Consider the following 18,679-nt stretch of genomic DNA (forward strand, 5'->3'; position numbering starts at 1 on the left):
GTAATCAGATGTGGGCCGTCCCACGTTGTCAGCACCTTGCGTAGCCGAGTGGCCAGTGAGGCACTCATAACCGAGTAGTCAGCTCCCGTATCGACAAGTGCAGTTACCGGATAACCGTCGATTGAATCAGTAATAACAGCAGAAGTTCTTTTTGCAGTTTCGAATGAAGGCGTCAGCGGTACGTCGCGAGGGGATGGCGTCGGCGGAGGATATTTGACGGTTCGCATGACAGCGGCCTCACCCCCGGAGGTCGCCGTTTTCAGTTTCCCCGGCGCGGGCTTCCACCGTTGACTCCAGCGGAATCAAAGGCGGGTCGAGCACGGTTTGGTGACGCGTACCGACGAGGTGAAGGCGACCGTGACTGTCTTCGCTGTTGGGCAGGAGGAAGCCGGTTACTTTCTAAGTATTGCTCGATGTCGTGCGGGCGTTCCCCATAGCGCGGGCAACGGGCGTCCGGATGGTATCCCCGCAGACCAATCCGTCGGTACTGGCAGTCGCGATACATGTGACCAGCCTCCCCGCAGTGATAGCACAACGGACTGTTGTCGGGGGCGCGCCATACTGTAGATTTGCGCGGACCAGGATGAAAAGGTGCTTGCGGGTTCGTGCGGTGGATCGGACTTGGGGAGCGTCGAGAAATCCCAGCAGGCGGCTGCGAAAAACGGCCCGTCGACGGCGCGGAAGCCCGAAGAGCATCCGCGTACGAGAACGTGGGAGGTTCGGGTCGTGTTGGCGGCGAGGGATGAACCACTTTGCCGATTTCTTCCCGAATGACATCCGTAAGAACCGCGGCACTGGGAGGTGCCGGAGCTGATGCATAGGACTTCTGCAGTTCTTCTCGAACGATTTGTCGTATTAGCTCGGTAAGGGACTCCCTGTCATCATTTGCAGGTACGAGAGAGCATGCAGCAGTCATGGTGGTCTGGCGTTCATACTGCGAGAGCCGCTGACGAAGCATACGTTCCATGACTGTTGCCTCACGAATGAACTGAGAGACTGTTGTAGGAGGATTGCGCACGAGGCCCGCGAAAAGCTGTTCCTTTACGCCTGGCATTAACAGACGCACCTTCTTGTCTTCTGGCATTAGTGGACCGGCCCGACGGAACAATCGCGTCATGTCTTCGACGAACATGGCGACGGTTTCGTTTGGCATTTGGAACCTCGAAGACAGTGCCTGTTCGGCTCTTTCTTTCCTTTCGGGAGTGCTGAAGGCTTCGCAAAGCAGTCGGTAAAACTCCTGCCAGCTGGTAAACGAGGCTTCGTGGTTTTCGTACCATACTCTCGCCGCGTCTAAAAGGGAAAAGTAGACGTTCTTCAACTTACGGCGATCGTCCCAGTCGTTAAAGGCGGCGACCCGGTTGAAATGGTCCAACCAGTCTTCAACGTCCTCAAAGGCGTCGCCATGGAACGGGTTAGGCGTGCGAGGCGCGTTGAGAATGCATGGTACGGCAGCATTTGGGATCCCCTCGGTTTGGCTTGCGGTAGTTGTTGACATCTTCCTCACGGAGCTTGCCAGGGGGCTGTATTGCGGTGGAAGACCTTGGAGGCGACGGCTGCTTCGATAGATTTCTGCCGTCCCCGAGGTACTGGCGTCGGTAGCTTCTGGTTGAGGACCCGTAGGCATACGATGGATGCGTACCCAGCACGTCCACCAGTTTGTCACGAGAGGAAAAGCCAGTCAGTCAGTTCTAAGCGAACGGCCGTTTACAGTTCGTTTTCGCAGCAGCTACCACGCACACTTCTTCTTCCTCGACAGCTAGCGTAACTAGCGCGTGCCAATATGGTAAATGCATCAGAGGCAAACGTTTGGAAGAAGCGCTACTACCTTAACAGAGCCCTTGAAGTGCTAGGACCAGGAGGCATGTGCTATGACAAATTATTATTACAGCGGCATCCTCTGGAGAGCGAATGCCCTGCGAATTCATAGCATTAATAGCATGTAAGACAACATCGTTTAAGAAACATAGGATTGCCCTGCTGTCAAAAACGGTAAGAAACATTACGGGGCGAAGGGAAATGGGCTGCTGGTATGCTACAGGAAAGTGTTTCTTTCTCTCTGCTTCGGCTTTCCGACACTCCAGCAGGACATGGAGGGTGGTCAGCCTCTCATCACATTTTTACCGCAGGTTGCTGGCTCATTTCCAGTCAGCAGAAAACTGTATGCCAAATGTGTGTCCTATATCGAGCCGACAGAATAGGACATCCGTTAGTCGTGTTTTCGTTTTGGAGAGCCAAAAACCTAACTGTGTCTTAATTAGGTGAAGCTTGTTATTTATTTTAGCGTCCCACAAGCGCAGCCAGTGGCTTCTCAGTTTCTTTCTAAGAACACGGTTTAGATCTCAGGCACGGGCAGCAGCAGTAGAATTGATAGCTGGCGATGCAATTGATGTGGCAATTTGGTCAGCGAGCACATTATCCTCAATGCCCCTATGTCCAGGTACCCAGCATATAATTACTTGCGGCGGAGACATGTACGATGTGCTTATAACAAAATAAAGCTCGGTAAGTGCAGGGCTTCGGTGTTTACGCAGTGACATTGAGGCCTTAACGACGCTTAGAGAATCCGTGTATATAAGCGCTTTGTGTAGCCTTGGTTTCTTGAATTGTTTAACAGCGGGATTCGGGATAGACATGGAAATTGGTTAAGGATCCATTTGAGCGATTCGCGTAGCCCAGCCCCCACCAAAACGAACGAAAAGGCTCAGACGTCTTTTTGTCACATTTGAAATTGCTTTCACCGCAAGCTTCCAGGCTAAACGACCAGCTGCCGCCGTCGCCACGAAGCTGACAAGCATCTGATCGTCACTACACATACCCTGCTGCTTCTCATGATTCCAGGACAGTCAGGTATTAGCAGCGCTCACTTAAAAACAGAACACAGCCACGTCGTCACCATTTGATCGATCCACATAGTCCAGTCCCAGCCCATGCGGCAGGAAAGGCACAGACGCACAGTCTTTCTGGAACATTTCTGGTACGAATTGTTGATTTTTATATTGTTAGCTCAGCTGAAATGGCTTCTTGCGGATCGCTCTTCTGGTATTTGCAACTCCGTCAAGTGACGAACTTCAAAAAGAGATTAACCCTTTATTCACAAACGCACCTCGACTCGACCCTCCACTGGAAATGCTCCTTGGAGGCGGTTTTTCACTCCACAAATCGCCCTCCACTCGAAACTCGCCTTGATTGAAGGAAAGCTCGATTGTTTTGCTCAAGCATCTCAAGGTAGCCCCGGAGTTATCTTGAGTCGCTCCTCAACTGAAGTTAGTGCGTAAACATGGCTGTCTTGTGATCTGTCGCTAGCCTTGTTGGCTTTTTCCGATGAAAGCCAGTTGCCTCAGCAGCTTTTCTTTAGTTAACGATGCTGTGCCTTTTCAAGGGCTTCGTGTTAGGGAACAGCGCAATACTCTGGAGCGCTTCGACAACGGATTCTTTCCATCCTGTGATATGCACTGTTGACCGTTGTAATGCACCCGTTGCGACACAATCCCTGCTACATCAGCACTTTGACGAAGGTGACAGTTCAAGCAGGCACGTTGCTGCACAAGTAAAGGAGCTAACTAACCAGTTGGCTGCCTTACGCGTTCGGGCGAATAACCATCAGCAGCGACATCGCTCGTATAACCGAAACGTGTCACAACCTCCATCTCCATTTATTTGTTGATATCACGCCAGATATGGCACTCGCGCACGGTAGTGCCGTCCGCCTTGCAACTTTCCGGGAAACGGTCGGACCACTTACTGATGACGGCTAGTGCTACTGGCCCTACATCAAGCCGCCTCTTCTACGTCACCGATCGTGTCACGAAATTTCGGTATCTTGTAGACACTGGTGCGGAAAATTTTGTCATTCCCCCTACTTTTCAAGACCACAGAAAGCATCGCCATGACACGTCTTTTCTCACTGCCATCAACGGTTGCAGCACGAGAACGTACGGCCAGAAATCTGTCACTCTTGACCTTGGTCTGCGACGCCCTTTTCAATGGTTATTCACCGTCACTGACGTTGGCGCTATTTTTCTGTGCAAGTTTAACCTTCTCGTCGACCTTCGCAACTGCCGCCTTCTTGACTTCTCAAGAAACCTGTCCGTACAAGGTATTGCCATGTTCGCACCACCTTTGTGTCTCGTATAAGCACACACCCAGGTACAGACACCGTGGTCCACCATCCTGCTGGAATTTACGGAGCTATTGTGCTATTTACGGAGCTATTGAATTTACGGAGCACAATAGTGCACAATGTCACGCACCACATTTTGACTAAAGGATCACGTATACGCCCGTCCTCACCACTTAGCACCAGACCATGTGAAAATTGCAAAACAAGAATTCGAACACATGCTCGAGTTGGGCATCGTTCGTCCTTCCGCTAGCCCTTGGTCATCTGCTTTACACACGGTGCTCAAGGAGACGGCTGAATGGCGACCGTGTGGCGATTACCGCGCCTTGCACAAAGTGACGATTCCCGATAGGTACCCTATACCTCACATCCACGATTTCACAGCGTCGCTTCATAGGTGCCATGCTGTGTATTTAGCAAGGTGGATCTAGTAAAAGCCTGCCATCAGATTCCTGTACAGCCTTACGACATTCCTAAAACCACAATAATTACTCGTTTCGGCATGTTTGAATACATGCGCATGTCACTTGGCCTGCGTAATGCCGCTCAACCATTTCAGCGATTCGTCGATCAAGTACTCCGTGGCCGTACTTGTTGCTTCCTCTGTTTAGACAGCATTCTTGCATTCAGTCGCTCTGCTCTGGAACACGAAACTTACCTACGTAAGGTGCTTGAACGCCTCCGTCAATATGGCCTGCTTTTAGAAATCTCGAAGATTGAGTTTGGCGTTGCTTCTCTCAATTTCTTGGGCCATCGCGTAGACGAGCATGGAATCCAACCCGTCCAATCCCGTGTCCATGCCATCAAAAATTTTGCCCCGTCCGTATTCCACCAAGGAATTACGGGCATTTCTGGGCTTTAATAATTACTATCGCCATTTCATTCCTCGCTGTGTTTCAATTTTGCAGCATCTGCACATTCTACTCTCTGACACATCACAAGCTAGCACGACTATATCGTGGACTAATGCTGCTGAACCGGCTTGTATCTCTGCCAAGAACGCCCTTGCTGCCACTACTCTACTGGCACAGCTGCAACCAGACGCTCCAATGTCTGTTATGATAGACACCTCTGACATTGCTGTTTGCGCCGTGTTTGAACAACTGGTTGGCAAGACATGGCAGCCTATATCTTTCTTTTCAAGGAAGCTGACACCGCAAGAAACGCGCTACAGCACTTTCGGTCGCGAATTGTTAGGATTCTACCTCGCAGTCTGCCGCTTCGATCACAATCTCGAAGGGCTTCAGTTCTTTATTCTCACTCACCACAAACCGCTCATTTATGCTATTACCTCCAAAAGTTCCTCGCACACTCCCCGCGAAATTCGCCTGCTTGCATTATCTCCGAATTCAGTACTGATATTCGGCATATCAGTAGTGCCTATAATCCCGTTGCTGAAGCTCTGTCAGGGATGTTTATATATGTAAGCCAAGTAAATCGTTACGACATTGACTTCGTCCGCCTCGATACCACTCAGCGCACAGATCGTGAACTTCAAACACTCCTGACTACCAACGATTCTTTGCGCTTCGAAGATATCTTACTGCCTGGCTGCAGCGTCACAGTGATATGCGACATGGTCTACTGGTCATCCTCCACCGTACGTTATACAACAATTTCGGCAGCAAGTTTTTGACGCACCACACCCCTTATCGCACCCTGGAGTATGTGCCACACAACGTCCGGTAACTTCCCGCTATTTGTGGCCGCGTATGAACGCTCACGTCTGTTGCTGGGCTCGGGCATGCATACAGTGCCAACGCGCTCAGGTCAGTCTATGAGCGCGCCTGGTCATTTTCCACCACCAGGCGTTAGTTTCGGCCACGTTGACATCGATATCCTTCGTCCGCTACAACCGTCCTCGAACCAACGATACATACTCACCTACATCGACCGCTCCACACGTTGGTCTGACTAATGCCACACTCTCACATAACTGCGGAGTTCGTAGCACAGGCCATCTTAAATACCTAGATTTCTCGTTACGACATACCACACACCATAACGACAGACAGAGGAAGACAATTTGGCTCGTCCCTCTTTCGAGCTCTCACCCATCTTCTGGGTGTAACGCACCATACGAACGACAGCTTATCACCGAAGTTCCAATGGCATGGTAGAACGCTTCCACCCTCAACTGAAAGCAGCACTTCACGCCCATGACTCCAAGATTCCATGGACAGAGCGCCTGCCTTTTGCTCTACTAGGCCTTCGCACAGCTCTGAAAGCAGATGCACAGTGTTCCTCAGCAGAACTCGTTTTCGGCACGACACTTCGCATACCAGGTGACTTCTGCGCCTTGGAACCGTCATCTGCTGACATGCAATCCTAGGCCTACCACCTTCGCATTACAATGGCCACTGTTATACCACCGCCGCTTCGTAACGATCGCAGAAATGTTTACATGAGCCCATCTTTACTTCATAGCAGTCACATATTTATCCGTCACGACACTACTTGCGTTCTTTTACATGCTCCTTACGACAAGTCCTCAAGGGTGATATCAAGTTTTTCACACTTCTTGTCAACGGGCGCGAAGAGACAACTTCCATCGACCGCTTGAAGCCAGCTCATCTAGACTCTGGCAGTGCCATCTACACAACTTAAAGCGCTCAACGGCAGTGCCTTTATCCCTGGAGAGGTAGCCTTATGGCAGACTCAGAGCCGCGTGGTAGAAGAGGAGACTGGACTAGCGCCATCAGGCATACAGGCTCGACGATGGTAGTTGCGTTATCAACGCAGTCATGTAATCGTTATCAACGCAGGATTGCCAAGAATAGGCAATCCTTCGTGTGCCTTCTGTTCCTACAACATCACCTCTGTTTTTAACGGAAATGAGTCACATTATTGTTCAGTCGGAAGTGTTTCCTGCTCACACAGATGGCACTCACGCTCATGTACCCACTATGAGTCGCCGTGTTTTCAACTTAAGGGCTTCGAAGCTTCGCTACCAGATGCATTTGCCTTGCTATGTGCTAGAACACAATGGCGGGGTTCTGACGAAGTTCTTTTCTGGCGGAAGCCGGAACGACAGCTTCACAATCCGGAACTAAGCTGTCTTCAACTCCTCGGACTCGCGTTGAAAAAAGAGCTATGATGGCATTTTTTAAGTGAAAATATAACAATTCATACAAAAACAAACACGAAATGAAGAAAACCTTAAGATACATAGCAAATCAGCATTACTACATCCATATAGTAGAAGTTCAATTTCTTGCGGAAATAAAAACGAAAATGCTTTAGAACAATTTCTTTGTTTCATAGATTTAGGGAACTGCAGCTCAAAAACACGGTTGCATATGAGAGGAAGGTGCCCAATCCGGGAATTGTTCTGATTAGCTACACAGCTGGTCGGGACGTAAGATCTAGCATTGCCGCCAGCCTTATTAACCAGAAGTGAAATGTGGGCTGCGAGAACGCCTGCTTATTACTATTTGTACATTGAGATGAAGTCGCCCATTATTGAGCGTTGTTTTCTCTATATTATGTGGATTGTTTTTATTGAAGAAACGTGCATGCCATGCGCCTGAATCCTTGCAACTGTGGCCCTTTAGCCATATCTTCAATGGTTGTGCCAAAAGATGAATTTATTCACTCGGAGCTTTCCGCTGACGGCAGAACTTCAATCCATGGCTTAAGCCAGTTCACGGCAGCTGTCAAAATGGCCACGAATGATCTTCTTCACCTCGTCCTGGAAAAGAAAATGCAGAAACGCGAAATGATGTTTTTTCTTCAGATGTACTTGTTGAACCGGTATTGTTCCTTCATTGTTTATAAATCTACTTCAGATAATATGTGTTCCACGTGACATTGCTAGGCCGATATTACCTACGAATTTTGAGTGAGCACGCGCGCTGGCGTGAGCGAGCACTTGCTGCTTAATGCGGCGGTAAAGCGGCCCCAGCTGATAGCCATTGTGTGATAATGGCCGCTGGATCTAAAAGTCAGTTTCGCTCGACAGGCGAAGCATTGGTGGTGATAGAAAATTATTAGACAACCATACTAAGTAGGTCTAGTTTATTGCTGTTAGTGTTCGCTTACTAGCTAGATTAGCAAGCACGTTGTCTTGAGCGCTTAGGTATGCACGAACACATCTCACTCGATCACCGCGGACACTCGCTGACAGAACGCTGGCGTGAAGAGCGGCGGCAGCGGCGACTGAACTTCTCGCGCTGCCGCTGGCTTCAACGCGGACTGCACTGTTAAGATGTTTGCACCATTTGGGGCTAATCTTGTCGAACAACGATTGTCGTCTGTCTTGCCGGCACTTCCTTTCTTTAACGCTGCGTGGCGCGATACTGCCAGGTCACGGACGGCGTGCGCGTTATTATGGTAACACAGCATTCTGGACAGAGGAATAGCGAGCGCAGAGCTTTCAAGAAGGAAAATGCAAGGAAAGCAGATGACGAATATTGTTGTGGAATAAGATTACTGCCAAAGCGTGTGAACTCTTTCACAGTATAGGCGAGCGACATCACAGCGCACGCTAAGCCATCAGCTGTCTCCGGTCGGCTAGCCTTCAAACTCAGCGCAGACAACCTGCAAAATAGGAAGAATGCCCTCACTCATCTGCCGCAGCCTGTGTAGAAATGAAATGCGCACTTAGCGCGCTTAGGGGCGTGAAAATATTCGAAACTTTCAAATAACTACTCGAAAAGGGTCATATTCGATTCTGTTTTAGAACCGAATTGTCACTATTTCTAAATGCGAATATATTTTGACTAATTTAGAATAATTCAAAATATGAACAGTGCCCAGAAATACATATGGTTGTAGCAGAAAGACAGCAAATTTTCAACCCAGGGGCATTGTACAGCCATTAAAATATCAGAACGTGCGCAGTGGAACAGGCTACGTAAATTACGTAGCCATACTTTTCAGGCTGTACAGCGATCATTCGGACTCCTTTAAGAGCCCTTTGCATGCGAAGAAACTACGTGTTTGTTCCGGATTCTCCATTTGTGCTTTTAAGAAACGGCACTTCATAACATACTACGTGATGACAGAAACTTCGTAACTTAAAGAATGTTGGTACTAACTGTGATAACGATTATTCATTATTCGAAGACTATTCGAAAAGTATTGAATATTTTATTCCATTCGCTTCAGGCGATATTAAATTCGTATTCTATTCGGTCTCAAAATAACTATTCGCACACCCCTAGCGCTCCTTGATAGCAGTTCTGTGCACTTTGCATGACAGCGTCAGGCTGCTTGCACCGGAATTTCCATCACCAGGTCCTATGTGACGTGGGCGGTGTTTGAACCGCACCGATGGCACCGGCTGTTGGAATCTCAGCGCTGCCACCAGCTGATGGAACCTCAGTGCTGACACCCGTTGTTGCAACCGGACCGTTGGCGCCCGTTGTTGCGAATGGGTCGCAAGCCCCAAGGGTAGCGTTGGCCTGGCGACCTGGGGCACACTGGAAGCATCCGAAGGTCCCAGCAAAGCATGAGGCGACTGCTAACAGCACAACTTGTTTATTCTAGCATCGCAAAGAGCGGGCGGTCAGGTCGACCGAAGTAGAGAGACGGGAGAGCACGTTACTCAACAGAAGAAATCGGAGCCTCTCTCCTGGCGTCCGGGGGCAGCTGCTCTTATACTCTTGGCGTCGCGGGCAAGAAGGAAGGTCACGAGACGACACCACGTGACAGCGGCGACGGACGGACTGAGAGACACGTTGGGACAAGGAGGTGACGCATCAGCCGGGCCGGCGCCGGTCAGACCTCCTCGCTTCACACTGGGGGAGCTCCTCTCCCCGGCTGCCGCGCTTTGACAAGCGTGGGCACACACACACACACACGCACACACAAAGACACGTGGCACTGAACATGCCGGGACGCGCTCGGCGGGGATGCGTCGCGGCCGCTCCGAACGGGCCAAAATGTCCGCCGCTTGGAACGAAGCCCCGGTGTCCGTTGAATTCGCGCCGGCTACACCGCGCGTCATAGGCGAAACGTAACAGACCGCCCCGCCGGGGGAAGGAGATCCCGATGGTCAGGGGACTGCATCCGCTGTCCGGAGGGATGTCGCTCGATGATGCTCATAACCGAAGTCGGTCGTCCCTCGGCGTTTCTTGAGCGCAGCGCACCGAGAAGGCCTCGTTCTCACGTTCAGGTTCACACAGGACACTGCAAAGTGACTTCAGGAGAGTTGCCATTTTTGTTCTCTTTCCCAGCAAGCGTTAGAACTGCGCCGAAACTCAGCCGCTCAGTCAGCAAGCACGGCACAACCCTCACTAAGCCATGCCAGGCTCTTTCCCCTTTTATACTACTGCCTAGTTCCTTACAGTAGTCTATAGCAGCACTCAGAACGCGTCCACAAATCGGAAAATTTCACTAGAAAGCACATCATCACTTTGAAACACTACACAAAAGCAATATGTTAAAAATCCTGCCTCAGGAAAAAAAACATCAATAACAAACAATTTTGAGGCTGATTCCCACGTTAGGGGCTTCGACTTAAGCCATCGGCGTTACCGTTGAGACTCCCCTTTTTGTAACGCACCTCAAAAGATTGTTGTTGCAAAGCAAGGCTCCAGCGCAGGAGGTGGCCATTTGTGAAAGAGATAGTCTGCAGCCATTGGAGAGAGCAGTGATCCGTTTCGAAGCATGCGAAGCGGAGATCGCAGCGAGCGACCGTACACTAGCTCAGCTGGCGAAAACCCCGTAGCCGCATGCGGCGCGGTCCTCCATGCAAACATTACCCCAGGCAGAAACAGCTCCCAGTCAGTTTGTTGTTCAAACCACAAGGCTCTCAACACGCGCTTCATGACGGAGTGGAGCTTCTCAACGGAATTCGACTGGGGGTGGTACACTGAGCTGTGTAACAGCTTTACCCCGCACCTTTCGAGAAAGGCTGTCGTCAAAGCGCTAGTAAACACTGTGCCCTGATCTGATTGGATTTCCGCAGGAAAACCAACTCGCGCAAATATGGACAGCAGTGCATTGACTACCTCAACTGAGCTGAGTTCTTTAAGCGGCACTGCTTCAGGGAACTTTGTCGCTGGGCAGATCACAGTCAAAATGTGTCTGTACCCCGTGGCTGTTACCGGCAGAGGTCCCACTGTATCAATAACGAGCCGTCTAAAAGGCTCCGTAATGATAGGTACCAACTTCAACGGCGCCCTCGATTTGTCCCCTGGTTTGCCCACCCGCTGACAGGTGTCGCATGTCTTCACAAAGTGGTCTGCGTCCCGAAAGCACCCTGGCCAATAGTACTCTTGCAAGAGACGGTCCTTAGTTTTCTTAACTCCTAGGTGTCCGGACCACGAACCTCCATGCGACAAGCGCAACAGATCCTGACGGTAGCACTGAGGCACGATCAGCTGATCGAACTCCACTCCCCTGCGGTCTAGATACTTCCGGTACAGGACCCCACCTCTTTCCACAAAGCGAGCATTTTTCTTGGCGATACCTTCCTTGACAATGCAGCGTATATTTTCTAGGCTGCCATCCTTCTTTTGCTCGGCTATCAAAGCCGACCGGCTGACTTTTAGCAACCTATTAAGTCCGTCTGACGTAGGCGCGATGAGCAAATCTTCAGATAGCTCTTCTAACTTTCCCGTGTCGGGCATTTCCTCTCCAGTATCTGGTGCCTTTAACGCTACAGGCTCAATTTTATTCAGTTCTGGCGTGCTCTGAATATAAGCTTGCTGTGCCTCTGACCCTTTCTCATCGTTCGACAACGTCGGCCCCGCAACTACCGCCTTTGCAGCGAGCTCCCGAACCTTCGATCTGGTTAAAGCCTGAACGCTAGCCTCACCAAACAAAAGCCCCTTCTCGCGCAGGAGGTGATCGGACCTGTTCGAAAATAGGTACAGGTACTGGGCGGGCAGCATAGATGACACTGCCGCCTCCGTCTCAAGTGCTCCGAAAGGACCTTCAATAAGCACTTTTGCTACGGGCAGACACACGCTATGAGCTTCCACGGCTTGCTTAATCCATGCGCACTCGCCCGTGAACATATCGGGTTCTACGTAAGAGGGGTGAACTACATCCCTTGTAGCTGCGGAATCGCGAAGCACTCGGCACTCTTTCCCGTTCACGAGGAGGTCGCGCATGTAAGGCTCGAGAAGCTTCATGTTCTCGTCAGTGCTGCATAATGACAAAAATACGACTTTTGTTTTTGTTTCTGGACACTGCGCCGAAAAGTGACCCGGCTTCTGACACGTATAACAAACGCGCGCTTGCCTCGCCTCGAACCGCTTTCTGCGTTCGGCTTCGGTTGCCGCCGTCTCCTTACGTTCGGTCGGACTGCTTTCACTCGCATCCGCACTACGTGTGTCCCCCTTTGCTCTCATGGGCGTGAACTTCGGCCTCTCAAACTTGGAGCCAAATTCACCCTTTTGACCGTCCTTAGCTCCGCGAGCCCGACGCGTCACAAACTCTTCGGCTAGCTCAGCGGCTCTAGCCACCGTACTAACGTCTGGCCTATCCAAGACCCAGTACCGCACGTTCTCAGGTAACCGACTATAAAACTGCTCTAGCCCGAAACACTGCAGAACTTTCTCGTGGTCACCAAACGCTTTCTCTTCTTTGAGCCACTCCTGCATGTTTGACATAAGCCTGTAGGCAAACTCTGTATATGACTCACTTTTACCTTTCTCATTTTCCCGAAACTTCCGACGGAACGCCTCCGCGGACAGCCTGTACTTTTTTAGCAGACTCGATTTAACTTGGTCGAAATCCTCTGCCTCCTCTCTATTCAAGCGAGCGACTACGTCGGCCGCCTCGCCGGGTAACAAAGTGAGCAAGCGCTGTGGCCACGTTTCCCGAGAGAACCCCTGCTTCTCGCACGTTCGCTCAAAGTTAACCAGGAACAAACCAATGTCCTCTCCAAGCTTAAACGGCCGCATCAGGTCAGTCATTTTGAACAATACTCGTTCTCCTGCACCGTGTGCCTGACTTCCATTACGAGCGCGTTCCATCTCTAACTCGAGACGTTTCATTTCCAAATCGTGTTGACGGTCGCGCTCTCTTTCTTTCTCTTGTTGCTCTCGTTCTATCTGTTCTTTACGTTCACGCTCATCTTTCGCTTGTTGCTCTCGCTGTTGCTGCTGCTGTTCTTTAAGTTCGCGTTCCTGTCTTTTTGCCGTCTCCCTCTCCTCAATGGTCTCAAGGCATTCCGACAGCTCGTCATCGTCAGCTCCTAACTCAAGAATAGCCCTTAGCAGTTCTGGTTTTCTGAGTTTGTCTGACACAACCAGACCCAACTCTCTTGCAAGCTCCAACAATTTCGGTTTGCGCAACGACTTCAAATCCATGGCTGCTCTGAATGCTGCTTTCTCTACTGCCTACTATTGTCTTGCCGCAACTAACCCGGCAGCAACGAAAACCACAATTACCAGCTCTGTTTCTGACACTAACAAAAGCCTGGCAAAACTCAGAAGAAGAAGGTCCCGCACTCACCAAACCTCGCAGCCAAGAATTCAGCGCAGTCGTTCCGCTGCAGGCAACCAGTCATCACACAGGGCTCGTTGCACTGCTCCCGGATGGTCGTTGTGCTGCTCAGCATACAGTCAACCGCATATCTTCGCTGCTGGCCTCCGTTGTCGCGATCTCACCGCTGGCAACCAGATGTTTGAACCGCACCGATGGCACCGGCTGTTGGAATCTCAGCGCTGCCACCAGCTGATGGAACCTCAGTGCTGACACCCGTTGTTGCAACCGGACCGTTGGCGCCCGTTGTTGCGAATGGGTCGCAAGCCCCAAGGGTAGCGTTGGCCTGGCGACCTGGGGCACACTGGAAGCATCCGAAGGTCCCAGCAAAGCATGAGGCGACTGCTAACAGAACAACTTGTTTATTCTAGCATCGCAAAGAGCGGGCGGTCAGGTCGACCGAAGTAGAGAGACGGGAGAGCACGTTACTCAACAGAAGAAATCGGAGCCTCTCTCCTGGCGTCCGGGGGCAGCTGCTCTTATACTCTTGGCGTCGCGGGCAAGAAGGAAGGCCACGAGACGACACCACGTGACAGCGGCGACGGACGGACTGAGAGACACGTTGGGACAAGGAGGTGACGCATCAGCCGGGCCGGCGCCGGTCAGACCTCCTCGCTTCACAATGGGGGAGCTCCTCTCCCCGGCTGCCGCGCTTTGACAAGCGTGGGCACACACACACACACACGCACACACAAAGACACGTGGCACTGAACATGCCGGGACGCGCTCGGCGGGGATGCGTCGCGGCCGCTCCGAACGGGCCAAAATGTCCGCCGCTTGGAACGAAGCCCCGGTGTCCGTTTAATTCGCGCCGGCTACACCGCGCGTCATAGGCGAAACGTAACAGCGGTGACGTTAAAAATACCGCGACTTGCTCGGGAGCATCACACATTACCTAGATAGCACAAGGCCTGTTCACTACGTCATGCTACTGGCCCAGAATTTTCATTGGCAAGGCTGACGTGACGAAGGCGGTGACGTCAAAATCACTGTTGCCCACTCGGGAACAGCCCCATTGGATTCTATGACGGTCGGGCCACTAGCATGACGTCAAGGATCGGAGTGAAAAGGCCCTTTGCTATATAGGTGGCGTTGGAGCGTCCTAATTAGATTCTATGATAGTCACGCAAGGTAGCATGACGTCATGGACCGAAGTGCGCAGTTCTTGTGCTGTCTAGGAGGCCTTTTTTCGCATCTCTCCTCTCCCCCTTCTGCGAGTGAGATGGCCTGCACCCTCACCGCCTTCCTTTTATGTGAGCGCAAGAAGACACCGCTGCATCAAGCCGGTATTGCTGTCGGCTCAACGTGGCAAGCTTTCGCTCGCGATGGAAATTCGCCTGAAGTGTCCGTATACTTGATAAGAAAGCCTAGACTTTTATCCAACGCCCGTAGTGGACCACAAAGGGACACGTTTAGATTAGTGCTGAGATGACGTTTAGTACTTCTAATTTGCCTGTTTCGGAAATGCAGAGTGGTCCAAGAGAACTACTCTAGAACGAATGCCGGCAAGCCCCAGAGCTTACTAGCTAACTTACAAGGACCGCTTTTCAACTTATACCTTTTGGTTTTGATGTGTTTGTGACATGGCTTTACTAATACAAGGTTGTCAGGAGGAAGTAGGAAATCGCCACACTAACTGTACTGATACCGATGACCATGGTTACTGCTAGCTACTCAGCAGACGTATCCGTACTTAGCCGCCTGATTACGGTTATCAGAAACCGAGTTTTGCATCCTCAGTCGCCTCTCGAAAACTGAGACACAGGCAAAATAGCGCTTGCCATACCAGTTGTGAGCGTAGCAGCGTCGTCTGAACTCTCGAACGAGAAGTGCTTTGACTGACCAGTCTTGGGTCTATGCGGGGATTAATACGCATTTCGAAAAATCACCTCTGCTCACTGCGCTGGAGCCCGCAGATGCATGCATATATAATGTGAGCGGGAAGACGTTTACTCTGGAGTAGATAACATAGGATTACAAAGAGCGCGACATAGCAACACACAGATCGGGATATGGCATGGCACGTACACAGCGTCTGTCCCTCTTAGGTCCCCAGTTGCCGGACCACTGGCCACTCTATAGATATAAGTGGCGGAGCAGTACAGGGGCTGAGACGCAACAAAGGAAGCGGTTTGGCAGGGAGGAGACCTCACATCCCACCCCTCTCAAAAACACTTCCCCCACTCTCTGATGTCAGTTTTCGTAGTCCTCAAGCCACCTCGTGTGACGAATATGACGACCCGGTGGATTGATAGCATAAGGGTTCTCTGCTACAGCGGTGTTCGCAACATAGCCCGCGATTACCGCAGGTGCTTCGGGACAGGGTGTTCTGTTGCATCTATCGTGCACAGACTCCGTGTTTGGCGCAGCGGACAGTTTACGCCCCTATTCTCAGATTCTGTATGTTCAAGTGGCACGGTAGGAGGCGATCCTTGTAGGTTCAGAAAAGCTTGGTCGACGTACGGTGGACGAAATGGCTTCATTTGGCTAGGGTGAACAGTTCTTTGGTCCCTTGCTGAAGCACTGGCAGGGTGGGCAGTGATATGACGAACCCCAAAGTTGACGGGTGTCTTTTGGTCCACAATTCTATACAGGCCCTTGAACGTGGGGCGAGCTTGGATATGCCATCTGCGATAGGCTCTTGACGTTGAAGCCAGAAGTACTGATCAATTTTGAACTTGGCATGACGATGTTACTCACCGTAGCGACGGTTTCGTTGCTGCTGAGCTTGCACCAAGTTGTCTGGGGCTTCTGCACGACTTTCCGTACGACTCAATAACCTTGCCTCAAACGTGCTTGCCACTGAATGGGGGAATTTCTTTGCGGATAATTTTCAACAAACCCACTCTGTAGTTCAAAGGACGAAAATCCGATGAAATGATGAAAGTCGTTTTCATCATGGTGTTCACGGAAAAGACGGCGGCGACGAGTTTTCGTTTCCAAAGTGAAGGTTCAGCGCCACACGTTTTCTTCAGCACCGACACAAGATTTGCGCTGCTTCGCTTCACGAGACCATTGCTCGACGCACGGTATGGAATGGAGAAGGGCTGCTGAATTCCATAAAAACTCAGGAAGCACTTAAACTCATGGTAACTGAAAGCACGGTCATTATCTGACAAAGCATTTATTAGGGACACGATAGCGATAGAACACTGAAGTCAAGTGCTTAATTGCGTCCTTTGTGCTTGTTGGGGACCCAAAATCACGTACTCCGAAGTGCGTAGCAAAGTAGATTACATTCAATATAAAGTTATTGCTGTTGCCAAGATGCTTCGTAATGTGGTCCATTGCAAAATGAGTAAGTGGTACATCTGTCTTTGGCATAAAGCACACCTTTCCCACGTTTCTCATTGTAGGGTGGTTGTAAGGCTTGCATATCAGACAGCCCTGCATATATAGAGTCACAGTAGTGTTCATCTGTGGCCAGCAATAGCAGCCTTGTAGCTTTTAATTGTGCACACTTTGCATCCATATGTCCGCTGTTGTGAGATATTTCAAGAGCTGGCTGGCATAGCTTGAGTGTGCCAAAATTGTGTTTAGGCTGGAAGGCATACAATGATACAGTATGTCACCCACAAAGAAGAAGTCAGCACTTCCTTCACTGTAAGTTAAGAGCTTTTGGAGTATGGATAAATACTCCTAGTCTTCCTGTTGAAATTGACTCCGTGTTGCCATGGGATCGAAGGTGGCACACGAAAGAAGGGAAAGCATGTCAGCGACATTCCCTTTGCCAGGCTAGCATTGACCGGTAAAGTTCTACCAAGTCCATCAGCCTGCTAGTAAACCGGTGTGAGGGATTAATGTTGGTGGTGAAACAGGCCACAGTCCAGTTATCTGCCAGAGGGGAAAACGTTCGGTAAAAGGGGTGCGAGCAGAACTTCAAACAGATGGCCCAACGGCTTCCAAGGTAATCACAAACATTACGGTGTGACTTCTTTTCGGGAGCTGCGAGCGCTTTGCATGAGTAGTCGATGACAACGTCATTAGTACCTTGTCGTTGAGAGAGCACAGCACCGAGTGCCACCACAGAGGCATCCGTTGTCTCTGTAGTTGGGGAGGTAGGGTCTAAATGATGAATTACGGGGGCTGAAGTTACTGCTTTTCGAAGAACCTCGAATGCAGAACCACAAGCTGTAGCTAATCTGAAAGTTCCGCTACGGACAATTGCCTGAAGAGGTGCTGAAATCTTGGCAAAGTTGGGTAGGATTCGTGTGCAAAAAAATCACCGCCGAAGCATTCTGTACAGATGGTTAACAAGCGAAGCTGACACATGCGACCCCGATATTATCACTGGGTTAATCCCGACGGTTCATGAAACGACGGTTTAGTAGGCTGCCAGATCCTCGGTACACAGTTACTGCTTGCGTTCGGCTGCACGAGCCTATTCTTGTGCCCGGGCTGCAGCATCGGCACGGCACAGAACTCGTTCCCGGTTCTGCTCGCGGCATTGCTGATCGAAAGCTACCTGCTCCTCAGGAGTACGCATGACGCGTGGCCTACCCATTTCGAAGCCGGAGGGAAACTGCTGCGCGCGCGCTCAGCTGCGATGGAGGGCAACGACGTCACTACTGGCGCATCTAATGCATGACCACCTAGGCGGGAAAATGCCTTTTCACTGCGATTTATGACGTCATGTGACCTGGCCCGACTACCATAGAATGTAATGGGGATGCTTCCGAGTAGGCAAGATGGATTTTAACGCCACCGCTTTCATCACGCCGGCATTGTCAATGGAAATTTTGGGCCAGGTAGCGTGACGTCATTGGCCGAAGTAAACAGGGCTTGTGCTACCTAGGCGGTGTTGGCTAATCACCCGCATCTCTTTCGTTCTCTTTTCTTCGCACATGCGCATAGGGTTGCGCCGGAGGAGTTTTCGGCGTACAGGCGACCCAGAGACGGACGGGAGGTCGGACGAATCGGCCAGCCATATATAGCTTCGCTGTAATTGCTGTCTTAAGCCAGCGTAGTACAGACTTAGTATTCATTGGCGCAGGGATATTCAAGACCACTTCCATTTCTGCCGGGTTTGGTTGTTTGCCTTCTTGGGAGAGAACGTATCCCAGGAATGTCAACGATGGCAGTGAAAACTGGCATCTTGCAAGTGTGACTTTGAAGCCG

The 18,679-nt window shown here is 50.7% G+C and overlaps 1 protein-coding gene across 1 annotated transcript in view; it reads right to left on the reverse strand.

The window, feature by feature from the left end:
• Window positions 1-7,538: 7,538 nt before the first annotated feature.
• The window catches only part of LOC135905265 (uncharacterized), a 32,301-nt gene continuing 21,160 nt past the window's right edge, over window positions 7,539-18,679 (reverse strand). The window contains exon 5 of the mRNA XM_065436284.1: window positions 7,539-7,811. Coding sequence (XP_065292356.1) covers window positions 7,755-7,811 — 57 coding nt within the window. The 3' untranslated portion in view covers window positions 7,539-7,754. The remainder of the gene's footprint in view (window positions 7,812-18,679) is intronic.

The sequence above is a fragment of the Dermacentor albipictus genome, chromosome 8 (genome assembly GCF_038994185.2).
Source record: "Dermacentor albipictus isolate Rhodes 1998 colony chromosome 8, USDA_Dalb.pri_finalv2, whole genome shotgun sequence".
NCBI classification, from domain to species: Eukaryota; Metazoa; Arthropoda; class Arachnida; order Ixodida; family Ixodidae; genus Dermacentor; species Dermacentor albipictus.